We start from the raw sequence: 26,141 nt of genomic DNA, 5'->3' as shown, positions 1-26,141 counted from the left end.
GCTTTTAAAATTTAGCAGTCTTCCATTATAATGTTGTGACTAATTGTTAACCAAAGTGTACCAGTTTTCTTAAAAATTATGCTATTGGAGAACTTAGTGTGGTTTGTGACTTTTACCTTTCATGTTTTAATATCACAACAAAACACTCTTTAACCCAAATATGTTAAGAGTATCTTAGCTGCTAGCTCATGTGCTGGTGCTTAGGTGTAAGAACAAGTTTCCCTGGAAGGCCACGGGAACAGAAACCTATTGCCTCCTGTCAGGGCTACAAATGACATTGTGCAAACATCATTTTCTTAATTATTGCAAGTCAAAGTAGATCTAAAAGTCTCCAGATGAAGCAACTGTGCGTGAAAATACCAGCAAGAGCTAAGCTACAGGACAGGAAAATGGGTTCTCCATGTTAAAAAGCTGTGACCACTTTCCCCGTGATTAGCTTGATTTTGTGTCAATTCAGATACACTGCAGTGCTAGAAAGCCCCATCCCATCAGCTTTGCACTTGCTCAAGGAATATTCTTTGGCAAATTTAGAAAATAACAAGACTATGAAAGCTGTTCACAACGGCAGCCAGATTTATAGAAGTGATAATACTTATTTTACTTTGAAATGGTATTTTAGTAAAAGCTCAACCCCACACTTAAGTGCAAGAAACGGTAAAGGCAACAGCCAGTACCTGCTTTTCAACAGGCAGGTTCATCCATTCACTCTGAATTCTGACCATCAGATGTTACTTTGGGATGCAGGACTATGAAGTTGCCAAACATTTGATCAAAATGTAAGTTTTTATTCTATAACAAGTATCTGGTACCGACATCTCTCTCTCTGAACAGATACTGTGGGAACAGCAGAGAATGCCAGTGTCCAACACTTCCTCCTTTACACCAGAAAGCACCTGCAGGACACCCACTGAACGGCTGCCCTGGCACATTTTCCCCTAAACAAAGCACAGGCTCAGATGCCATTTGAGCTGGACACCTCCCCTGCACAGGAGAGAAGCAGCTGCTGGGGCACTGCCAGAGCCCTGCTAGCAGCAGCCTCCCATGCCCCCGTGCACCTCCACTGGCCATCAGGACCACCGCTGCGACACCAAAGCAGCTGCTCTCCTGGCAGGCTCAAGCACATGCATGGATGCACGAAGGAGTTGCAAGCTGCATAGACTGACCAACCTGCCACAGCTGGAAGTCTCAGTGGGGGCAATAATCATCAGCCATTGAAACGAATGCTATTTGAGTGGATTTGCACCTGCCTGGCAGTGCGGATGCCCGGAGGCCTCCTCTTGATCATCCGGCAGGGCATGCCAACGGAGAAGTCAGCTCCAACTGGCATTAGGCTCATTTTCTCTGCAATACACAGCACAAGACTCAGTGATTCATCCCCTCAAATATTTGGTTACAGCCAACCATAATACTGCCTCATGATGGAAAATGCCTCTCCTTTCCATGAAATGGAGTGCATGGCCAAGCAAACAAAAAACCTCATACACTTAAATGAGTAGAGATGGTTTCAGCTACTGGAACCACTTTTCCAGCTTCTGCCACTGTTACAAGAGTAAGATCATCAATTTCTCCTCTCAAGAGCAGAGTAACATGGGAGCTCAGTCAGCAAACCACACAGTAAAGTTGACAGCTTTTTGAACGCAAAACTGTTGAGAGTTTTGGGCAGCAGTTTCCTGTTAAGGAGATAAAATAATTAGAAATATTTCCTCAGCATTTCTTTCCCAAAGAAATGATGCTCCTAAAAAGGAAGGGGATGGAAATACTTGTGAGGCCAGTGGGATGAAAAGTTCAAACTATAACAAGAAGGAAACACAGCAAGATAATCAGCTTCAATACAGGAATAAGAGGGGGAATAAGCCTGTTTGCAACTACAAGCTTTTATAACATGGAGAGGATATCAGCTTTGAAACAACCGGGGTAGGTGATGAAAACCAAGAATTTCCAGTAAATTAAATACAATTATAATGTGAAATTGAGACTCTCAGGAGATCACATTGAGATCTGAGGTCAACCTCTCAACTGTAAGACTTGTGCAACTAAAAAGAGTTACTTGGTGTCCAGTGTGGCTACCATGCAGCGTATGCAAGAAGTGGACCGCAGGCTTCAGGAGGAGCAAGTAAATGCCGTGCTGGTTCTTTTGCACGTAGTAACCAAATACCACATTGTGTAATGTGGAGCAAATCCCTAATTCAATTCTATTTTCTTTAAAAATGTCCCAGAGGGTTAAGACTAGTGTCAAAACTCAATGGGAAACAGCATTTACTAGCATGCAGCGTGTCACCACCCGCAGGAAAAAGCGATTGCTAGTCATTTGCTTTCTTGCTGTAGTAAGAGTGCCCTAAACCAAAAGCAGACTGACCTCGAGCATGCCTGTTTCACAGAAAGGGAAAGAGACTGATCATCTCTCAAAAATTTTCTAGCTTCTGGTTGTCAGTGAAAACCCCCAGGGTTGTGCAGGGCTTACGCAAAAAACCTGGGCTTTAACCCTGCAGTCTCCTCTAGGTAACTGTAGCTTTGTCAGAAACACAGGGTAGTTGAAGGATCTGATCTCGTTTGACTTGATGTGATAATAGTCAAAGGAGAAAGAAGCAGCAGATACTAACTACCACCACAGTAGTTTATTTTTCTGTAGACTCACCATGAAAGTCCGATTTTATAGTCACCTCTACATTGGACTACTTTATCTTTTTACTTCCTTTAAAATCTGTTTTTAAGCTGGTACAGGAACACCAAAATTGCAGCATGGATTTAAAGTGAACTTCACTGTCTCACTTAAACTAATGTCTCCAAAGTAGGCCTGGTAAAGAGAGACTCCTGCCCTGCCCAGGTTTTCCCTTACATCTGGATAAGGAGAGACTACTGCCCAGGGCTCCTCGAGCATCAGAGACTGTTCTGCTACAGCTCTTTCTGAAAGAGAAACTGAAGCATTTACGACCTCCTAGCTTCCTCCATCTCAGAGGTCATAATTTCTCATCTCATGATCATTTAGGTGGAACTGTCCTTCATACCACAGCCTTTAGAAAATCTCAGCTTTGCTTTAACACTTTGAAAGTCTAAACCACCCATTCAATGCCGGTATCAATCAAGCAGAACATGACTTCCTGGTTCCCTTCTCCCCAGACTGCAGATGGGTCATTACATTTCTTTTCAGAGACAAAACTATGCTTTGAGACAGCTGAATACATATCTGAGATAATGATCTTTTAAAAAAAGATAGTGGTATCTGACAGCTCTGGGGAAGTTGAACAAGACTTGCCTCCAGCAAGCTGACATGGCAGAGCTGTACAAGCTCAGCAGTTGCCCAAGGAGCAGAGTATAATGCACTGCTTCAGAAGTGGCAGGAAGATAACGATAACGCCCTGCAGATCCCAGGCAGGGAACACTAATCCTACAAACTGAAGGGATCCAAGCACACAAAATAAAATTGATTAGCTATATCATATGAAGTTTTGGCACAGACATTCATTTGGAGGCTTATAAATAAACCCTCCAATTAATTCACGTTAATCTTCCTTGCTGCCCTGAAGGTTACAGATGTTATCAACAATAAACGAATTTGCTAAATTTTGACAAAAACGTTCATGATATAATGATTCAAAACTTTAAGAAAAAAAGCCAAACAAACAAAAAAACCAAAACACACAAAAAAACCAACCAAGAAATTCCAGAACAGTGCTGGGAGGAAAGTATGGACTCTTCAGGTACCAAGCAGAGGTGCAGAATTGCAAAGAAACACCAAAAATGCAGTGCTTTTTTTTTTTAAGCTTTTTCTAGTAAATTTAATAATAGTCCATTTCAGAAAGGATAAGGCTTTACCTATGTTATTATTCAGAAGCCAATGAAAGAGTTCTCTTAAGTTATGGCGAGATCAACTCATTGTAGTAAACTGCAATAATACATACTTATTTTAAAGCACCTCATACATTAAAAAAAGATAAACTACAAAAGCATTTTGAGGGACAAATCAAGAGACTGAGCAGCTCAGACAGTCATATAGTACAGTCCTGCCTAGATCTAGGGCCAGCACAGAGGCATCTGAGTAATCGCACTGTAGGCTATGGAAAGATGCTACGAGTAGGGATTGCTGCAAGCAGGGGCAGATTCTTGTCAGCAAACCACTGCCTTTGTGTAACAGAGCCGAAATGGTGAAATCCCAGAGTTGTGTTGTTTCTTGTCTGTAAATTAATCTTAGTGCTTTTGTTTCTCCTAAGTCAGAGCTGGGGCTCATTTTCAAAGGAAGGTTAGGTACAGAACTACCCTGTAGAAGGCAGAAGTCTCCTGCTGTAGACCACAGAAATAAGCCCAGCTAGATGGCATGACTAAGCTATTACGAATGCATAAAATACTCTGAAAACGGTTTTGGATGTGTGAAAGATTTTGATAACATTGCTGAAAAATTCAGTGATGCCTCAGTTGGAAGCTTGTATGGTCGGCTGTCTGTCAACTGCCTCAGAGAGTAGAGCACAGGGTAGACAGTGTCTAGACCCTCCTGTTCTCAGCATCACCAAATTTGTCACTTTGACACTGGTTATCATCTCAAGCATGAAAAACCTAACAGCACAGCAGGAAACAGGCTGAAGAAACCTCCACTTCTTGTTAATTCAAGCAGCATTGCAGGATGGCCTGATCTTTCGGTGCCAGTAGCTGAGAGCCAGTTTTGTGACCTTCATTGCCAACCATAGAAAGCCAGCAGCTCTTTCTGTACTAGTGTAAGTTTGGGACTGCACTGGCAGAGCAGGAGATGTCCTTCTGAGTCTCTTTCCTCCTGTAAGTGGATACAGCGACAGCTGCTCAAAAGACTGCCATCCAAGCCAAATATAACATGTAGGTCACTAGGTTAGCAAACCTGCCTCAGAGGCAACTCATGGGAAGCGTGATCCCTGATCTGGGGCTTCCAGAACTGAAGTCTACAGAACTTGATGCACAGCTCTGGCCAGGTCACTGGAACCCCTTATCTCACCTAGTAAAAAGAAAAACAAGAAAAACACACACTTCAGGTTCTGCCTTGAGGACCTTTTCTCTCTGCCCCACTACAAGTGTACCATGAAAGCACAGTACAGGAGAGATCCTGATGTTGAGTAGGTGACCATGTGTAACACAAGTGCTTCTGTCAGCAGCAGAGCCAGTGAATTCAGGCCTCACAGGTATCCTGCTCCTACCAGTGAGCTGTGGGGTGGTGGTTTTTTTGTTTTGGGTTTTTTTTTGTTTGTTTTTGTGGGGTGGGGGGGGTGGTTTTTTTTTTTTTTAAACAGTGTTTTAAGGCCTCCACCTGTATGAGGAAATTCAGAGGAAATTGGTCAACAGGTTTCAAAGCTCCTGTGGCTGAGACGAGGAAAGGGACTGACTGCCTGAGAGATGACTAGGACAAGGGCACATGGATTAGGAAGAGGGCCAAAGACAAGCATGTACATGTTTCACAAGGCAGTCTAAGAATGGTTTAAATAAAAGTGTATACCCATTTTAGTTTGTTATAGCTGCACATTAAAAAAGGCAGAAAGCTCAAAAACAATTTAAGAAGCTCTCAAAAATCTGTAACGATATCAGGAACACAAAGTCACAGTCCTCTGGGGATTCTCCTAAATAACTTCATATGTAATGTCAGGAAAATTAAGATTAAACTGTTCTAATAACTATATTTAGATACTATTTCACCAAATGTACCAGATTTTTTTTTTTACTAGAGAAAAAAATCACCTGTTGTCCAATTTTTTTTTGGAATCTTTCACTCCAGGACTGATACATTGACCGAGTTTGAGGGCAAACATACACATCATTCTTCATTCACCATTAGGTGCATGTTTTTAAAAGCAGTGAAGAACTCTAAGCTTCTCCATGCCACCAGACAGCCTTGCTTTTAGAAAAAAATAAAAGAGCATCAGCATATCTGGCTGGATTTTCTTTTTCAATATCACTTTCTAGCACAACCCACTGTCTACAGGAAGGTATAAAATACATGAATGGCACAGCCTTCTGGCATGTAGTTCACTGACTGTCCTCTAATCTGTGATTCAAGCTATATTAATATCAGTTTGTGCACATGCACTGAAGCAAGCAATCCAAAATGCCACACCAATACTTCAGATCAGAATGTCCTCAACTCTGGTCCTTCCCCTCACGTCCAGCAAAACACTCAGATATTCAGAAACTTAAAGCAAAAGTGAAGCACTTCCTATAGCAAAAAACCCTTAGAAATTGAGAAAGATAACTACAGTTGCAAGTGTTTTGCATGCTTAGAAACCACTACTTCTCCAATGAAAAGGACTGATTTCTTGTCAGTGATCATGGTGACTCGCTGAACCCCCATTAACAAACATACAGTAATAAACGTCGAGCAGTACCTCAGCCCAGACTTTGAGCCAGCAAGTATCCCTACTGAATGTGCAAAACCTACCAAATACACAAAGTTCCCCTGGCAGAGTTGGGTAAACGTCTAAAGCACAAGCTTGGCCACAATAGTGGTAGATCAAGGTACCAGATCATTACAAGCACAGCTGAAGAGAGATCATGATGGCCAGTCGCACAACCTCATGAGTCACGCATGAATATTTGACTTATATTAGACCTCAGTGACATGATGAAGAATAGAAAAGGAAATAAAGATCATGCTGGCACAGCCGCTGCCATGTCATGCCAACTTTACAGCCACTGCATACAAACCAGGAAGGGAAAACAAAATATATTGTCAGGACACAAGGAAATGCAAAGTACAAAATGACACAACACAATTCTAATGAGATACTTGAAAGACAACGAATCCCAGCACAGCACCTCTGCCTGCACTACTTTAAAGCAAGGAATAAATTCAAAGTCTATGGAGCAATCATAGGAGAGAGGAAAAAAACCCCAAAACCAAACAGTTTAAAATGCTGAACACAACATATTGACAATGGAGCAGAACAGGACGAACTTCATCACATTAGCTTGCCTTCAATTTACTACAAGGTGATACCATTTTAACTTGCCGCCTCTGCGTTGAGAGGGAAACCTAACAGTGCACACAACAAGCTCTGCTCCATTCTGTGAGGATACCACCACATTATCTAAGTGACTTAGAGACCAATATGAGACATTTCAAAATACAATATGTTATCAGCTAGGGGAGATACTGACATGAAAGAAAACTTGTACAAAGAAGCCTGAAGAGTAACAGGCCAGCAAGCATTCCATGACAAATCACCACCTTTATCACTAACTTATGGCTTAGGCTACTAAATATCTCCCTTTTATTCCTTAATTTTAACAAACAAGCAAACAGATTGAGGGAAATGGACTTTGATATCACCTGACAGGCAGAGTAAGAGAGATGTTCCACTTTATAGGAGGGAACCAAAATATTGTAAGTAATCTATTTCAGCCCATCCATGAGGCTCACAGCAAATGAAACATGCTGAGAGCCAAGACCTCCAATGTGAAAATATTGAAAACGTATCAAGGAAGAGTGCTGAGAAGTTGTGCACAAAACCATCGCATCCCTTCTCAGAGAAAAAATGAGCATTAAGAAATACACAGAACAAGGTAACAGTGAGATTAAGGAAGCCACTGAGTGATCACTGAATTACAAGGCCAGAGAGTAGGATACCAGAGTGGCTAACATGAAGTGTTGCAGTCAAATTCCATATATTGGAGGTAAACAAAAGGCTGAAGGTAAAAGCAAAAGGCTGAAGGTAAACAAAAAGGAAAGTTAAAGACTTCAAGGAAACCAATAACCCCACCTACCTGGAAGCACACACCGATATCACAGCTGAAGATGAGAGGTGTGTGGACTAGCTAAATTAGATGTATCAGCAATCTAAGAGTAGGTAAATAACTGAGACTAAGCCAACAAACAATCAGCAATAGCAAGAATAACTACAAGAGTTGTGCATGATGCATAACACTGCATTAAAATATCCTGGAGGAGCTTCCTACACAAGTGATGGACAGTGGATGCTGAAAACTTTTAGAGTTAGCAGGAACCTTAAGAGAGTGCTTGGATGAAAAGAGGAGAGACAAGGAAAACCAATCACATAACTACAGTTGTGCTTCACACATCTGAAAAAGAGCACACCAGGAGAAATACACAACCTATTCAACCAGACTTATAAACAAGAACAAATAGCAGAGATTGCTGTTGTTGCTTTGTACCCCAATGTCCTAAAGGAAGAGACACAGGAATGGGTGCTAGCAGCAGAAAGGACCTCTTTTGCTGAGTAGGCTTCATCAGAGGAGAACAAAGACATATGAAAAAGCACTTGCAGAAGAATGGGCCAGATTTAGATCAGAGCAAAGAACAGATCAATTCTTTGCATTTGGATAAATGCAAAAGAAAAACATATTTCACAGCATCCTAGACTCTTAAAATGATATGACAAGTTTTGAGGATGCACAGTCCTCCAGAAATCCACAGTTCAAGAGGAGACAAGATATGACAGAATATTTCAGATGGCTTGTAGGTGATGAGAACTGTTAAGAGATTTGTATAGTTTAGCAGGGAAATAGCAAAGGTTTAAATACTGAGAAGTAAACGGGAAGAGTCACAGTACACAAATGAATGTAGGTCTCCACATGACAATAACCTCATAGCACTGATGGATGTACAGAAAATTATGAGTAAAGCAGAAGAACTGAACTGAGGACCGGCATGAGAAGAGAACCGACCAAAACAAATAAATACATTCACTGCCAGACAAAGGACAGAAAAATTAAAAACCTGAGGCAAAGCTAGTGCTAACTGGAAAAAACATCTCTTTGCTTATGTTGAAGAAAACAAATACTGACACAGACATAAAAGGAAAAAAGACACCAAACACATCAGCATTCAGAAAACACTGAAGTATCTGGAAGGCTGAATAAATTTAGAAGAGAAAAGGCAGCTCTTATGTCCATACTTCCCCATGGACCAAAGTTCCACTGCGTTGGAAATGCCAATAAAGACAGGCTGAGCATCAAAATGAACTCTGCGCTTGGGGTGGATACCGAGAGATTCAGAGCAAAGTTTTGCAATAACAAAACGTAAAGTGAAAACCAAGAAGACTACAGTCATTCTCAGGACCTACATTAAGACTCTACCCAGAAGGGACACTGTACCTACTGCTGCACAACAAAAGATAAGAAATAGCAATATTAAAAAAAAAAAAAGAAAAAGGGAAAAATGAAGGTATGCAAGATAGAAACAGTGATCAGCAGGACAGAATCAGAGGGCTTAGAGAAATGCATGCAGTGAAGAGACCTGCTTCAAAAGCACTGAACTAAGAGAGCAAAGCAGTACCGTGGTGTTACCACACTACTAAGAAAGGTGCCCCTGCCTAATCTACTGCCCAAGCATGCAAAACAAAAGATCTAGATAAATAATTGCATTTGGTAGCTCATTCCACATATTCATATTTTCTCTGTAAGAGAGAGAAAACTTGCTCTGCAGAAATATTTTTACATAGAGCACAGTAAATCGTCTTCAGGCTTCTGACTTTTTACACTAATATAAAAATATTCAAGTGCTCAACAAAATTCTTCTGAGTGTTTCTGAGCTCCCACGAGGTCCCAGACCAGCATGCCATTTTGTCCCCTGCACACTAAAACCCAACCCCCGCCAAACCACCCTTGTTTTGCAAGTCATACAAGTACCAGGAAGATGTCCCAGCACCCAAGAAACGCTCTTAAAAAGTTGTAACACCTCACCGAACAGCAGCAGACTTGGGGTGCCCCATTCCAGCAAGCCTCCGTTTCATTCAAGTTTTGCCACTTTCTTTTGCGAGCTCCTAACTACACCTGAGCCCAGCTCTCACCAGCTCCGGGGCCTCCATGCACAGCACTGGGAGCACCCAGCGTGCCAGCAGCCCGGCCGGGCATAAGGCAAGCGGGGCTGGACCGCGGCCATGCGCCTTTTTTTGCTGGTTGCCCTCCCCGGGGGGTACGGCGAGGCAGCACGCTCCCACAAAAGCCAGGGCAGCACCTGCATAAATAAGCAGCGCCCACCGGAGCGTGGGCCGCAGCCTCAGGCCCCCGGCCCCGTACCCGGGCGGCCTCCCCCAACCAGGACCCTACCCCGGCGGCACGCGTGGCTCCTGGGGAAACGGAGGGCGGGGTGGGAGCGAGCACCGCGCCTTCCCCTCGTTGACCCAAGGCCGGCCTCAGCAGGCCCCCAGCGCACCGGGCCCACCGCCACCACCGGAGCCCAGGCCAGCGCTGCCCGTTCCTCACAGCGCCAGCCCGGTACCCACCCCGCTCAGCCCTGCGGCGCCCGCCCTGCTGCTGCCGCCGCTGCCCGAAGGCGGTGTCCGCCCCGCCTTTTGCCTTGCCTTGCCTTGCCTCAGCCCCACCGGGAACGCAGCAAGACTGCCGTGAGGCCCACACCCCTCTGCCCCAGCCCGGCAGCGCCGCTCCTTTGTGCCGCGGCAGCGCACGGCGGAAAGATGGAGGCCACACACCGACCGGCCCCGCCCCGCCTGGCCCCGCCCCCCGCCGTCTCCCGGGCGACCCACCCCGCCCATGGGCCAGACCCCGGCCCGAGTGCTTCGCCCAATCGAGGCGCGGCACAGCCCTGACGTAACTGGCAGCCAACCCTCCCGCGCGCCTGCCGTGCGCGCGGCCCTTTCGCGCGCTCCTCTGCCTTCCGTAAAAGCAGCAGGGATTGGCTATCGGAGGGGACGGGCCGCCTAAGGAAGAGCTCACTCGGTTGGCTCTTGCGGGAGGAAGGGGTGGGGCGACCGGCGGCGGCGACCGAACCGGGGCGGGCCTGCGAGAGGGGATCAATGGCGGCGCTTTGGGCCGGGCTGCGCCTCTCGGTGTAACGGGCCGGCGGCCGCGGTACGTGCTGGCGGCGGCGGCCCGAGATCTGGGGGGTGGCGGGCTCTGGGGCAGAGGTCGGGGGCTCTGTGAGCGCGGCGGGGAGAGCGGCCGTGGCCGCGGTGCGGGGCCCTTCTGGTGCAGGGGCGGAGAGGGCTGGGGCTCGGGCCTGTGAGCGCGGCGGGCCGGGCCGGAGGCCGTACCGCAGGGAGAGGCCGTTCCCGAGCGAGTAGGTGGAGGGAAGGTAGAGAGAGGAGGTCGCGGTGAGCGCTCGGCGGCGCGGGCTGGGAGCAGGCCCCGGCCCAGCACGCCCAGGCCTGCGCCGGCGACGCTCACCCGCTCCGAGCGTACTCGGGCACCGTTAGTAGCGGGTGCCGGATCCCCGTGGCGGGTTTCAGGCTGACTACGCCTTAGTGGGGAGCGACCCTTCACCTCCGGCTGTAGGGTGGCTCCAGGCTCGGTGCGCAGCACTTTATTTGATGTGCTGCGGCGGTGTGGGGAGCGCTGCCCGAGTTTCTTGCAGTGATGGGTAGAGGGGCTCGTTATTGGAATGGATTGGAAGCTGCACATGGGTACCCAAGACATTGTCTCTGCTCCAGGTCTGTTCTAGCTTAGGTGATGGCAAGAGCAGTGAAGTTTTACTTTTTTGATCCTGGGAACGTTACCAGCTGGTAGTATCAAAAGGTGCAGTTTACAGTTGTGATGTATACTTCCATCGTTTACAATGACAGCATATCACTCACTAGAATACTGTCACCAGACAAAACTGTAGGTGAACAGGGGATGGTTTCAAAACACATGTGTTTTGTCCGGTGTGGAAGACTTTATGTGTGTTTGAGATGGGGGAAGGCAAAGAATACAAAAAGACTAGCAAACTTCATAAGTGCAAGTGTACTTAAATGTGATGCTGCTTGATTTTTATTCTTTTTCCCCATCTTTGTGCCCCAGGATGTGGTTGTCAGTAAAGCTGTTGTTTGCTGAAATATGTTTCATCAGATGCCACTTTCCAGGACTGTAGTGAAAATAGCGTAGCTGTATGTCAAGTCATAATTAAACCTTAATCCACTTCAGGTATCTTAAAATATATTGTCTAAGTGAACTGGCTGAACCAGAACACAGGTGGTTTGCTGTTGAAGGCTTTAGTCCCCAGATGATACCGTACCCTTGCTGAATCCCTCTCTTTCAGTTTGTTTTTATAACTTTCTGTCACCTTTGTATTAGAACCTTTTATTTCCTCTCTAAATGGACTTGTTGAGATGACACGGGTGGAGAACTAGGTTATTGTGTTTATACAGCACTTGGGTAGGAAAGCTGGCCTTCTGATTAGGACCTGTATTCAGGAGAGAGATTCAATTTTCATCTTCTCTATAGGTTTCCAACTTGAACCACCTTCAGAAATGACACTCAAAGAGCAGGTGTTCCATGCTTTCTGGAAAGTGGACTTGTCTTAGGGTGGATTTTTGTTAAATATTAAAAAAGAAACAAAAGAAAAGTAAAAAAAAAAAGATAAAATCGCCAGCCCTCGGTTTGTCCTTCCTTTCCCCAGTTCTTAAGAGAATCCTTTTGTCTTGTCTTCCTTTGATAATTCCCACATTAAGAATGCATCCTGCTGTAACAAATATTTGTCCAGTGCTCTAACCTGGATTTCTCCTGAGACCTTCATTTGTCATTTGTATTACAAACAATACCCCACAAAAGTATCGGGTTTTGTAAGAATTTCAGGAGTCTGCTTCCTGCAGGAGTGGTTCCTTGTGTTAGGAAGGAAGGATGATAAACTGGTTCTTACCATTATTTGAGTTACTGCATCCTTCCCTCTCTGCAAAAGTAAGTGTTCTGGGTTCTTTTCCAATGCTGAAATGCAGGCAGGGTGAGATCCTAAATGAATAATATTTGACAGTGCAGGGGGTAATCATCTGTAGTCCTTGGGGTACGTGATGAAGTTATACCAAGGAAATAAGAAGAAACTAGAAAAATGTGTGAGGTCAGCATGACTTTAAATGAACAGCTGTGTTTATGTTGTGTTTACATTGTACTTGCCTATACAGGCTTGATGTAAGAAACAAAAATAGGCATTAATGCTTCACTCTGTAGCATGGAGCTGGCAGAATAAATCTTGAAAGGAGCCACTTAAGACTAGTACAAGCAGTTTGTTTCATCCTGGGCTTGCAGGTGTCAAGACCATGAGTTTCCTTCTTAGGATGACTCCTTGGAGCATCTCCACCCTACCCCTCATATTGACATGGGTACCTGGCCAGTACTCACTATTAGGATCTCTTGAAGCAGAGGGTGGGTGTACTGTGTGAGAATGGGCTTTGCTCACTTGGTCAGAAGTGCTGCTCCTGTTTTCTAATCCCAGTCCCGTTTTAGCCCAAGGGAATTCCCTCTTTCACTCTCCTCTTGAACTCTGTGTAACCCTGGCAGACAGCCCCCCCACATCATCTGTCCATGCCTAGGTGTCCCCAGAGCTGCAAAGAGGTGCAGAACGCTTTTGAAGGTTAGAGAGATTAGTTAGTAATTTCTGAAATCTCACTGTTAAGCACTTATAAATATATGTATTCAAATAATTGAAAACAGGCAAGCTTTCTCAAGTCTTCACAAGATGGGCAAAAAGAAATTAGGTAAAGTAAGGGCAAAGTGTCAGATCCTTTCTCCAGAGCAGAGCAGAGTAGCGTAAGAACTGAAATAAAAGGATGTGAGTATAGGTGTGGGGTTTTTAAAATTTATTTTAATTTAATTTTTACATTTATTTAAGCAAGGTAAATTCAAGGTAGGCTGGGCAAAATTCCATTAAAATGTGACTGAGGGATTCCATTAAAAGCAGCCTGAGGCAGATGACTAACAGGGAAGACATAATTATGAAAAAGAGTAAAGAAGGAGTAATAGGTGGTGCTGTTAGTTTTAGCAGTTATGCAGTGAGTAGGTATCTCAATCAGTACTTACTATGTAGTGGTCTTTAGAGAACTGAAGTTATAAGTGCAGTGGGTCTGTTTTTCAGGGTGCGTAGTAATGTCTCATGCACTGACAAGTGAAATCAGGCCCCTGGTGTCTTTTGTATTGTGTTTTTAGGACGGGCTGTTCCACAATGGATGGGAGAGATGGTACTGCTGACCTTGTGATTAACAAGAGGTTTGTGTCTGAATCGGAGCTAGAGGAGCGGCGAAAGAGAAGGCAAGAGGAATGGGAAAAGGTCCGAAAACCTGAGGATCCAGAAGGTATGGGTTCGATTTTAATAACTGTAGGAAAGAGATCTGAGAATATTTCACTTTTGCGGAAAACAGAAATGAAAGGTAATAGCTTGTATTCTACAAGTTCAAAAGGTTTTTACATAAAGAAACTAAGAACTGTTGGTGATTTAGTATTTCTAACATATGGTCTAATTTTCTGATTTATTTCTTCCTTTCAGAATGCCCAGAGGAGGCATATGACCCACGTTCGTTGTATGAAAGACTTCAGGAACAGAGGGAAAAGAAGCAGCAGGAGTTTGAGGAGCAATTTAAATTCAGTAAGTACCAGCAGTTACTATTTTGAACTGAAACCCAGCAAACTGCATGTATTGTGTGCAACAGCTGTATACAACAGCTGACTAAGGGACATATCTGTGTGTCTTGTCTGCCTCTCTGAGATGTAAACAGAAGCTTCAGAAAAGTATTATTGAAATCTTGTATTTTTTAAGATGTTCCTGCAGATAACATTGTTCTGGGTACCGAGGCAGCACTGCCCACACACAAAACTCAAAAGTTGCTTGCAGTTACGAAGCTGCATTTCTGTAAAGTGTGGAATACTAGGCTTATTTTGCACATTAAATCAAAAAAAGCCCTGATACCAATCCATGGAAAAGTGGAAGTGTAACATGGTTTTGTGACTCTTGAACTCATGCTTTAACACAAGACCATCCTATTTGACTCAATAAAAAGAAATCCTGTTCCAGCAGCTGTTACATTTCCAAGCCGCAATTATTTGACACAAAAGTGATTTGAGGTTCAAGATTACTATTTGGAAGAAGTAAACATACATGAGTAAATTCCAAAAGTAGATATTTAACTCTTCTAATGAAATGGAGACCTAATTTCTACTGATGTTTGAATTTCTGGTTTTATAGAAAAATCCTTTGCATTGTATCACCTGTATATGTGCTGCTGAGTGCAAAGATGATAATGAGAACTAGAAAATTATTAGTCAACCATTTTGGGAAAAAGGGAGCTATTGGCTCTATCTAAAGAGAAGTGAGGATGATACTGTGGGACTCCATTTTAAGGTGGGTTCTGATCGATTTTGGTTCTTTAGCTGGAAGCCTTACCCTCAAACTATTGTCGTCTTTAAGCTCCAGTTTGCCTAACTGGATTCTGTCTAGAATTTCTCTTGTATTTGCGATGCAACAAAACTATATTCTGCCTTTAACTATGGCACAGTCTTTGAGTTCTGTTAGATAACACTTCCTGCCCCTGCAGATGCTATCGAGTGCATTACCGATTACCATGATTTGTAGTACTGTTTTGTAGGACATGCTTTTAACATCGTTCCTGTAGCCAGATTTTTTTGGGAGAAGGTAACTGGGAGAAACTGACCAACTAAAGATCAGTGTTGGGTGGACTGTGGACCACTAGCTTACCTCATCAGAGTTACAGCCCAATTTGGCCACTTGTGACAAGATTTGTTGCCTAATATGCTTGAATTTGCCTTAACATGTTCATAAGTATTTTTTCTGTCTATGGGAATTTTGGAGGAGTAGAAAACGAGTTTAGTGCACTGTCATTCTGATCAGTCAGAATTGATGATGGGACTTGGGAGGAGAAACACCTTAATGCTGAAGAATTGTGTTTGCATAAACACACAGACTTAGTTACTCTAAACCTTTTGCGTAGATAAAACTGGTATACAGACTAGCAGTTCTTTCTGCTAGGTTATTCAGCGTTGCAAGAATGTTTTCCTTTTCAAAGTAAAATAGTTTTCCTAGAATGTTACAGCATTTTAAATTAAAAATAATACTAGTATTCTCTAAAATGCAACTTGAAAAATTTTCTTTCTGAATGATTATAGTAACCAAAATAAGGATAAGTGGAAGTTATTCCCTGTCTCTTAAGTTTCACTTGTATTTTTAGTGGTGAAAAGTGGAAAGTACAGATAGCAGCATTAATGGATTAAAGTCCCCAACTGTACCTCCAGGATTCTTTCCAGCTAGAGAGTTTCTGGTTTACTTCAGTCAACTTTTGATCCAAGTAATCTTTGGTGATGTGACTAAGCAATTCTTGTCCAAGTAGCCACCAGAAAACTGCCTGCTGTCAACCTAGATGGGAAAAGCTTCTAATAACTGTCTAAATTAATTGTTTCCCTTGCCAAGTTATATTAGATCTGCAACGTCTTCCCTTTGGTTCAGGCAAGAAACCTGTAAACCAAGTACTGGAATGAGAGACAACCCTGAGAAGGGGATAACTGAGAAGTAACCCAACTGCTGCTTTTAAGGCAACCCTTGTGGAATAACAGATACCTGCTAACCAGGAGAACAAAACTTACTGCAGACTATTTAGTAGGGAATCTCAATAATGTCAGCCATAAGGATCTCTATGGCTGCTTCTCTTAGTTTGCAGATCAGGCAGGCAGAGAATGAAATTAATTCATGTCACTCACTTCAAAAAATGTCCAGAGTTTCACTACTTTTGCTGTCTGTTTGAAGGGGCCCTCAGTGGTAGTAGTGAATGCTACAAGTTACTGTTTAAAGATTTACGAATGAGCTCTGCATTCTTAGAGTTGGAAAGAGTAGGGACCAGCCTTTAAAAAGTAACCTCAAATAATAACTGATTTTTAAAGCTTTTCTGTCAAAGACAGAAGCCGGCCAATTCTTGGTGTAAATGGATTTCTTAGCTTGCCATTAAAGTGAGTAGGACTTGACTATGTGGGTGAAGATTAAAAGCAATATGGCGACCTCATGTAAAAGCCTAAAAATCCTCTTATGGAATTAAACTCTGATGAAGACTAAAGGTGATGTTTGGGTTAAGATTTCTGAGAATGACTACAGACAGCAAGACTTGGTCTTTCTAAAAAAATATTTTTTATTACCTTTCTAACTAAATCATTTCATTGAGAGATGTTGAACATTTGCAGAACAGGAAATAAAAGACCTTCCTATGGCACTAGCATATACTTTCCTTAAAGTAGGGTAGTGTGTTTAGAAAGAATTTATTTTTATTTGAAAGTTAGGAATTGTCTTGCTTCTACTTTTTTTTTTTTTAAACAGATGTTAATCTCAGTCAAGTTACTAATGGTTTGCTTTAAGAAAATGTACTTCCTATTTTGAGGCAAGATTTATAGGGTGAAGTAATGTGGGTTTTTTCTAGTTATTGGTTGGTTTAAGAACAGATTCTGAGGAGACAGGCTTAAACTCAGTGTCTGAAACCAAAACAACAAATATATCATTGCTTAATGTGGTTATTCCTTGTTTTGTAGAACCTGTTCCAAATGGCGTTTCAGAACTGCAGAAAGGCTGCTTGTGTGAAAACTTGGTCAATTTTCCTTAATTATATCAGCAAGTCCAATAGCATTTAATGGCTTCCTATGAACTGTGTCTTGCTTTTCTCTGTAGTAATAGTGTTGTGTTCAAACGGTGTTAGTTTATTGTAGTTTGTGTGCCTGAGTATGTAAGAGTTTCAGCTTGTTAGCATCCAGTATCATTAACTGGGAAGTATTTTTACTCCTTAATTACAGAATCCAGCAGATAGCTTGTGGAGTTTGCTTTGTACCCTTTTCTCGGCACAACAGCATGACTGCTGGAGTACCTGATTCACTCAGTCACCCAGGACTCTACTCCGCACGTTCCCAGTGACTTTGTGCAAATTGTTCTACCTCAGCAGTATTAGAAATGTCATACACGAGACGTGGATGCTTACCTACATTTATGGGGCAGTTTGAAATAATCAGAAAATGTTCTAAGAGAGTGGCGAAGTAACGCAAAATAAATGGCTGCTCCCTAAGTGGTTTTAGCTTATCAATATGCATTCTTTTCCTTTATTCAGAAAATATGGTAAGAGGCTTAGATGAAGATGAGACGCATTTCCTTGATGAGGTTTCTCGGCAGCAAGAGCTACTAGAAAAGCAACGAAGAGAAGAAGAGCTGAAAGAACTAAACGAATACAGAATATCCTTTGCATTAAAGTGGCTGGCAGTTATATAGAGGAGGATGAGACTGGGCTGTAGCTTTATTCTATCATTGACATTCTTTCTATAAAACTGCTTTACAGAACATGTACAATGATAGACTTTTAAAGTTTAATGTTTTCACTGTAGCTTGGACCTTCCATTGTAATGTTTGATATTCCCTCCCCTCAACCCCCACATGTCTTTGGTACTTTTCTTTCCTTCTCCCCCTCCCCATTGTTTGGGGTTTTGGGTTTTTTTTCCCCGTTATTGAGGGCATGAAATACCATACCTAAAAAGAGAAAGAGAACGTAAAGGAAAAACAGCCTATTACTTCTGATGTTTTGCTTCTGTCTTCTTCTTGAAAAGTAAATGTTCTTGGTTTGTTTTTTTTAAAAAATGCATATTGTCTGTTTTTAACATAACTGTTTGAAATAGTGTTTGAATTGCTCTCTCTGTTACTCTTCTTGAAGTATTAGCTACTTTCTCCCTTGCTGATAACTGCAGGATGAGAAATTAAATACATCTGTGCAGATGCACTGACTGTCTTCTGGGAAGTCAGCATCCATGGAGACTCAGCTCCTTTGGGAGTATAGACTTTTAGGCAGTACTAAGAGCAGGACAGTTTGGCTTTCCTGTTAAATGCCAAATTTTCATGAAGATGTGCTAGAAAATAATATAGGATGATTTTTCCCTCTAATCAGGGCCAGTCAAGGGAGGTTGGAATGATTTGAGTATTTCTGTGCTAAGCTAAATGTTGGTTTTTTGAGATTTACTGAATCTGTGGAGAATCCGATGGTTTCTTTGCCTCCTAATGAAAACCATTGCTTTTAAGTCATCGGTGAACAAAGCACAAGTTCTCAAGGATGCTTTAGTATAAATGAAAGAGTTTGTGGACACAAGAAGGTGACCAAAACCAGTCAGCAAATAAAGCTGAATAGTGCCAATGCTACAAAGATCTGCATTACCTTGTATTAGTTAATGATTTACAACTTAGAGCATGTGTTCTGTGAAGAGCATGTAAGTTATCTCAGTAATGTGTTTATGAAAAAGCAATACTGATGCATTTTTTTTACTTCGGAAAAAGGCTGTAGTTGGTTGATGGATTTGGAATATTTTATTGATTTGTTGGATCTAATAATGGGATGTTTGTGGGATATATTTAGTTTCAGTGATGGTTGCTTGTGGGTCTGACTGATGCAGGGATGTGCAGTGTAGGATTGTGCTGTGGAAGCAGCTGACAGCTCTAGTTAGGTCACATAGATCTGGGGTGAACCATACTAGCCCAGAGGGAATCTTATGTTGTCTTGAATTAGCCACATAACACACTGATCCCTGAATTTCCTGAGCAGGGCCTGTTCAAGATGTACAAGCCATCTGACCTCAGTCTTTGCAGTTTTAGTAATCTCATCTGCCTCTGTATCTGAAGTCTTGCTGTAAATTAAACTATAGAACTTATTGCTGATGGGGTGGATGGAGGGAGAATATTTTATAGTCACCTCATCTCATGAGAAACTGAGAAGTCTTGCCCATTCCATTTCTTCTTTTTAAATTTTTTTATTTCACCATAATATTTCAAGCAACCTCAGAGCAACTTGCAAAATGACTTGCAAAAAGCGTTTGAAATTTTTGATGGTATTCTTTTAAAATGCAAAAGGTGTTTTTGCAATCTGCAGGTTGTTACTAATGGTTTATCACTACAGTGACAAAAACAGTGGGTGCTAGGTAAATGTGTTGGATCTATAGGTACTGTTCAAGTGCTCCTCCAAACTAATAAGAGGAATATCAACCCAGTGGGTTTGATTATTTGGTGTTTTTCCTCATATAACATCCAATTTAAGCTACCCAGAGGCATTAATTTCATGGTAAAACCTACGTCAGTATTCAAGTACAGAGCTTTTTTTCTTTCTTTTTTTCTTCATTTTTTAGGTTGAGCAATCATGAAATCATATATCTTAAGGATAAACATGCCTTGGAATATTTTAATGTGCTCTCGAGCATAAGAAATTCCTATGTGTGGATGCATAGGAATTTTACTTCCTCCTACATGAAGAACTAGGTTTTTTTGTTCCTTATGTATCCAGACTCCACCGGTCTGACAATGTTTAAAGATTTACAGATTTATTTTTTTTTAAGCCAGTTCCAAGAAGTGTTCAAGAACAACATCCTCTTGTCTTAAATCCTATGTAAATGTAGGAAAAGTCCCCCTCCAAGAAGCAGGCTTTACTGTAGGACAGCTTTTTCAATGCAGTTGATATTTAAGATTGAGAGGTTTATTTCTAATGTCTTCCTGAAAGAGGACACTTCTTGGCTAGGTATAGTGTTACATTTGCTAATGGCAGCAGTACATATAAAATCTCTGTTAAAAATGTGCTGTGTCTCTGGTAGTTGAGGAGTGTTAGGAGGATGGAAGTGAAAAGCCTGTGATTTGGTATCTTTTAAAAGAAAAGTCTTTGGGTTCCTCAGCCAGGCTTTTCTGTGGCAGTATTAGAATGTAACAAGGTAATGAACCTAAATGTGGAAGTTGAACACTGCAGTGTGTTGCAACATCAAACTGTGTTCGACACAACGAGCTTTTGGGTTGCTTCTCATAGCCAGAGGATGGCAGTCCTGTGCCATCTTAAAAAATAAATAAAATTGAACAGTCTGGTTTTGACTGAGACGACTTTCAGTTGAGGTGGGGAGCAGTCTGGGTTACTGCTGTATCCTCAGGAAAATCAAATAAGCAATGGCATCTGAACACTCTTAATTGTAAAGTGATTGGAGACTTTGAGTGTGTCACTTCAAAAGAAGGTGTAAGAGTTTTTGATTTGCAGGTGTTCAGTGGGGAAAAAAACCTATGACTTCAAATATATGGTCCATCAATCTGAAATTCACTATCCAGTATTTTCTGCAATAACTGGGGCACCTGTGAAACTCCAGCTTGTGGTTATGTCATCTGATCAGTGGAATTGTCAGAGAATAAACTGGTAGAAAGCTAGATTTAGGGTTATAAACAAATACCCTTTTAAATTAGGTTGATTTGCCTTTGCTATGTGCAGTTTAAACGTTTTGCAGAAGCTTTTGTGACTCCACTGGCACCTCATTAACAAACAGGATTGCTACCAGACCTCACTTCATCAGATACAGCTGGACATTAGCTGTTATCAGGGATAGGACTAGATACTGCCACAGAAGGAGACCTGTTTAGTGTGTGTGCAGAGTGAGTGTGCCATAATAACAGACCAAGCCCCTTATCCTGTCTGAGAACATGGTTAAGGTTCTCCACCTCTTAGGTTTCAGCTGCATCCCACCTTGCTAACACTGTTTTAAGCTACTTAGTTTTTCTGTGCAGTCACAGTCTTCTTGGGTGAATCTTGGACCACGTGCACCCTTAATCAGATCTGTCTCCTTCCTCTTGGGGTTGGTGTTCAAACCAGCAGTAATAGCCTTGTGGCCCCTTACAAAGAGATGAGCTGAAAAGCTAGAGTGATAAATACCAAAATAGAAGATTTAACTGTTTTGCTTTGGTAGGCTGAAGTCTGCTGGGCTCAGCAAAAGGAGGGTTTGAGGAGTGGAATGAGCCTGCGTGTTGCTACTTAGTTATTTTGTTAAGGATTAGGGGTTGAAGCAGCAAATTTGAATTACAAATGTGTTGATCCCCATAGGAGGGGGAAGTACTGCATTGCCTTCCCCGCCCTCCCCACCCCCCAGTCTGACCTTTTTGCTTTTCTAAGACCTTTTGGAAGAGGTAGGACAATGGATATGTTTATGGGTGCTGAATGTGTCGTGTGTTGCGCCTTTCTGACTTCAGAAAAGCAGCTCTTAGTCTGCTGCCTGGACGTCTTCACAGGGCGAGGTGGTATTGATACCCGAGAGAGCTCTGAACCCAGAGGGTGAAGTCTCTTCTGTCTTGGCTGAAGATGCCAGCTAAATGTCTTTACAAATAAGTTTATTTTGATAGAATATGTGAATGAACTTTGGTCGCTGCTGTCAGCAATGCTAGCTAAATATATTGGAGAGGAAGCGACTGTTCTCTCCATTCCTTCCTGGTTGATCCTTAACCCTTAATTCACAGTACTCTCGCCAAAGTGGGAGTCAGTATGGACCCAAAGAAGGAAACTGAGAAGAAATTGCCCATGAAGTCAGTGGAAAACAAGAACAAATTCTCTCAGGCAAAGCTGTTGGCAGGAGCTGTGAAACACAGAAGGTTAGTTTCACACCTCTATAAATTCATGAGGAATGGAACCCAGTTAGCAGTGTAAAGGGAGGCAGGCCAAAACGGCCTCCAGAAAGTGAGGTGTGAACCTTAGCCTTAAAGAAAAAAGGGGGAAAAGTGTAAGAAAAGACCAGCCTTGTTTCTATAGTTTCTCACAAACCGTGGGAAAAACATGAAGCAATTCAAATAGATAAGCTTGTGTAAAGCAAGTGGGTAGACTTTTCATTCTAGACTGCCAGGCTTGGGCAATCCTGCTTGGGTATCTAGAGGGAATCTATTTTACATCTCTATTTGTAGATATCAGTGTGTCACCTCACTCATGTAATTTCATTCAGGTTTGCGTAATTTATCAGCTGATTTTATCTGTCTCTAAAATGGATTGTTTTATTTGCTGCTGGGGGCAGCATGGGGGAGACATAGGTTACAAGAGAAGAGCTTTGTGTACGGATTTGATCCCAGAGGCCATCAGGCAAACTTCCCTTGTTCCTCGTTGATTTGCACTGGTACATTAACACCCCTTCCATCCCAGGGAGATGGCAGCTGGGTTTGTGTTTACTGTTTTGATCTTGGCCTGCAAATGCAGCTGCTGGTGTGCTACAGGTTATGGAGAAACTAGGAATGTGGGACCAGACTTATTTCCCACAGACGAGTAGTCTAATACTTAAGATGATTACTGACATCTAGAAATTCAGTCAGTGTTTTTGAATCTGTCCAAGAGAATGAGAGATTATTTTAGAAGCGTATCTTGTAGGGTGATGTTTAGCTCTCAGTACAGCAGTAATTGCATGTCTGGAAACTGAAAAGTAAGCACCTCCACCACCTAATGGCGGGGGGGGGGGGGGGTGTAGTTGTTTCGGTTTTTGGAGGGCAGAGAAGAGAAACCCTGAACTGATAACAAGCAGCCAACAATGTTTTTTTTCTTGTAACTACTATTACTTAACCCAGGAGCTGGTTAACTTAGTACTAACTAAGGAGCTGGCACGTGCTTAATGGCAGATCTAAAGTCTGCAGATGGCATCTATTTGAAGAGAGCATCTTAACTGACATGTCAGTGCCAACACAGACTTGCTTTGCAGTCTTCTATTTTTGCTGTCTTATCTTTTATTGCAAACTGGCCCAAACCAAGTGTAGCGTGAGTTCAACATCTGCTCTCTGAGCTTTGTAGTTTCCTGAAAAGGATGTATTACTATTAAAACCTCCACACACAGAATAACCTTTCATCTGTACTGCATGTTCTGACAGGGACAGAAAAGAGTTAATGCATAAAAATGCTCATACTTCATCACTTTAGTTCATCACAGCTGAAGCTGGGAAGCATTTGTTTATGTGGATGGCTTAGGATTGGGAACATGCAAGAGGGGTAAAAGAAACTGAGCAGTGACAAGGAAGAGCTATAGAAGTTCTGAATAGTCAGAAGTCCAAGTAATGCTCCTTTCCACCAATACCACTTGGGACCCAAAAAGGACCCCTTTCTTTTTTTAGTTCAGATACCGCAAGCTGTGTGTGAATTGTTGTAAAACCTACTGGACCTCTTGCTGGGTGCAAGATTTCTAGATGTTTTAGAACAGGCTCTTTAGGTGCTTGAAGGAGGGGAAGGAAACCCTGGAAGGGAAGGGGAAAGACACCAACATTGCACCATCAACCGTGGTAATCATCCACATATGCAAGCCTGTGGTCATGTGGGGTGGCTGAAGTTCAGGTAGTCATTCCTGATCTCCTGTGGGGTACTCCCAGCTGAATAGGCAGCTCAGGGTTACTGTGTAAGAGGTCTGACTTGGATTCCCAGAGGTGTGTTTCTGTTTCCCAGGTGAACAAGTGATACTTGCAGTGTAGGTGTGTTTTTCTAGGATCCTGCATGTTCTCTGAGGAGCCCCAGTTAACAGCAGTTAGAAGTGGTGATGGTCATCAGGGGACCCTGCTGGCATTCGCTGTAGCATTTGAGGCAAAGATGTGGCTTATGAGGAACAAGACACTTTCTTATTTTTTCCACAGTTCAGATGGTGGTAACAGTGTGAAGAGGTTGAAACTAGATACTGATCATGATGAAAAGAATCAAGGTATGTCCTGATTTCTGCATGTGGGAAGCTGTCTGTCTCTCACCTGAACAGCAAGTGACTTGGTGTTAAATCTGATAGAGGATTTGCTTTTCTGCTCCTTCATTATGCAAGACAGCACAGATGGTACTTGGCTCGTTCTCTCTTAAAGCAGTAGAAATGGTAACTATAGGTGCTGACAGCCTGCATAGAAAATAGCGCTGGAGGGAGCCTCTACAAGTCATCAGTCTATCCCCTGCCTAAACCATTCCTGACAGATGTTTGTCTAAGCTGCTCTTAAATCTCCACAGATAGAGATTGTGCACCCTCCTTAGGCAGTTTATTCTAATGCTTAACTGATTTTACCCTTAAGAGTTTTACATGATAACTAATAGGAGTCTCTGTAGCTGCATTTCGAGCCTAGTGCTTGTCCTGTCAACAGGAGACATGGAGAACAGATCATCCCTTTTCTCTTCACAGCAGCATTTGATGTATTTGTATACCTCCACTGTTAGCTTTTCGTGCTATGAAGTGATCTTGTCCATCCTGGAACCAATTTGTTTCAGAAAATTACGGGGAACTAGAAGAAAAATTAAGTTGCATTTCAGTCTTAGCTGTCAGGGCTGCAGTTGACTTGCTGTCAAGGTACTCTGACACAAACAGGGTGAGCTTCAATTGTGTAAGGATAACCCAGGGTGCTTCCTGAATCTCATTCTGTTTAGTAAACTTTCATAATACTGAAAATAATTAATTAGCCATGGAAGATGGGAGACGTTGACTAGCAGAGCGATGGAATAAAACTTTTCCCCAACTATGCTGTTGTATCACAAAAAATATTCAATTACACAAAGCAGAGCTATTTATTCTTATTTAGTGGGTTTGGTATTTGACAAGCATCAAACTGACAACTTTTGAATAAAAATCTGTAATGCCAGCATAGAGCTGGGCTTAAACTAGTGATGAGAAAAAAAAATCCCCTGAGGTAGCAAGTCCTTCCTGTCAGAATAGCTTTATTGCAGCATAAAGCTGCCTTATGCTTTAATTAAATCCTGCAGTCATCCACCACTGATGTGGCAATAGCAGGTGAATGACACGTGGCAGTTCCTTCACTGATTAAAAGCCCTTTCCTGCGCTCTTGTTTTTGACTGAGGTGCCTCTCTTTCAGAAAAACCATCCTGTGTTCCCTTGGGGAGCAGCTCAGTGGGAGGCTCCACGGTCCACTGTCCCTCAGCAGCCGTGTGCATTGGGATCCTGCCTGGCCTGGGCGCCTACTCAGGAAGCAGTGATTCGGAGTCCAGCTCGGATAGCGAAGGCACTATTAATTCCACTGGAAAGATCGTCTCTTCTGTCTTTCGTAGCAACAGTTTCTTTGATGGTCCATAATGAAATCCCTCCATGTGTAATGTAGTGCAGAGTATCTTCCAAAGCCCTGATGGATGCTTAATGCATCCTCTGCCCCAAATATAATCTTTCTATCTAACCTCACAACTTTAATACACTCAGATACTCCTAAAATAACTCTTTTCCTCCCCCCCCTCCCCTTTCCTTTTCTGGGGTGCATACTGAGCCTGGAAGAAAGTCTGCCATCCTAAACCAGAAGGCACACCTAGTAATGTAATGAAGGTCTGAGGGCAGGGAGGAGAGAGCTTTGTCTTTTAAAATTCTTATGGAAAGAAAGAATTCTGATCTAAGAAGTTTATACAAGACTAACAGGCAAAAAAAACTCACTTGAAGCAGTGAAGTCTTGTAGAAACAGCCATGTGTTCTGTTTTAAAATGTCATTTTTATTCTGTATTTGAGAAATGGGGGCAGAACAAAAATCATGCAGATGGTGAAGTGTAGATTGCCATGACACTGTAAAGAAGTTTTAGTGTTACATGATTAAAGACATTCTGAATGCATTTTTTTTTTTTTAATCTCGGCTTGTGCCATTCATAATTGTACCCATTCCATTAAGCAATTTCTGCTCTAGCCAACCAGCCCCTTCCTCAAACCACCATCCAGGAGAAGTGCAAACCAGCCTC

General features: G+C 42.5%; 2 protein-coding genes across 6 annotated transcripts in view; one reads left to right on the top strand and one right to left on the bottom strand.

Annotated features, from left to right (window-relative positions):
- RSPRY1 (ring finger and SPRY domain containing 1) overlaps positions 1 to 10,398 on the bottom strand; it is a 37,483-nt gene extending 27,085 nt beyond the window's left edge. For 3 of the 5 annotated variants that reach the window (XM_072872593.1, XM_072872596.1, XM_072872597.1), the window contains exon 1: positions 10,194 to 10,398. The gene's annotated coding sequence lies outside the window, so the exon portion shown is untranslated. Of the gene's footprint in view, positions 1 to 1,247; positions 1,342 to 9,651; positions 9,842 to 10,193 lie in introns of those variants that run through there. The other 2 variants (XM_072872595.1, XM_072872594.1) reach the window with 2 other exon arrangements.
- A 226-nt stretch (positions 10,399 to 10,624) lies between these two features.
- PSME3IP1 (proteasome activator subunit 3 interacting protein 1) lies at positions 10,625 to 26,036 on the top strand. Its single transcript, XM_072873286.1, has 7 exons — positions 10,625 to 10,779; positions 13,825 to 13,970; positions 14,162 to 14,260; positions 17,766 to 17,888; positions 21,943 to 22,075; positions 24,077 to 24,141; positions 25,283 to 26,036. The coding sequence occupies exons 2-7, from the start codon at positions 13,841 to 13,843 to the stop codon at positions 25,498 to 25,500; spliced, it is 768 nt and encodes a 255-aa protein (XP_072729387.1). The 5' UTR covers positions 10,625 to 10,779; positions 13,825 to 13,840; the 3' UTR covers positions 25,501 to 26,036.
- The last annotated feature ends 105 nt before the right edge of the window (positions 26,037 to 26,141 follow it).

Source organism: Ciconia boyciana, chromosome 9 (assembly GCF_034638445.1).
Source record: "Ciconia boyciana chromosome 9, ASM3463844v1, whole genome shotgun sequence".
Lineage (NCBI taxonomy): Eukaryota > Metazoa > Chordata > Aves > Ciconiiformes > Ciconiidae > Ciconia > Ciconia boyciana.
Note: the sequence above shows the minus strand (reverse complement) of the source record. Positions and strands in the feature narration are given on the sequence as shown.

Bases quoted from the DNA above. Each gene is read 5' to 3' on its own strand.
- PSME3IP1 (XM_072873286.1), top strand. From the start codon at position 13,841: ATGGATGGGAGAGATGGTACTGCTGACCTTGTGATTAACAAGAGGTTT. The intron at 14,261-17,765 runs GTAAGTACCAGC...TCCTTTATTCAG, and splicing joins TGAGGAGCAATTTAAATTCA to AAAATATGGTAAGAGGCTTA. The intron at 17,889-21,942 runs TATCCTTTGCAT...CCTTAATTCACA, and splicing joins AGAACTAAACGAATACAGAA to GTACTCTCGCCAAAGTGGGA.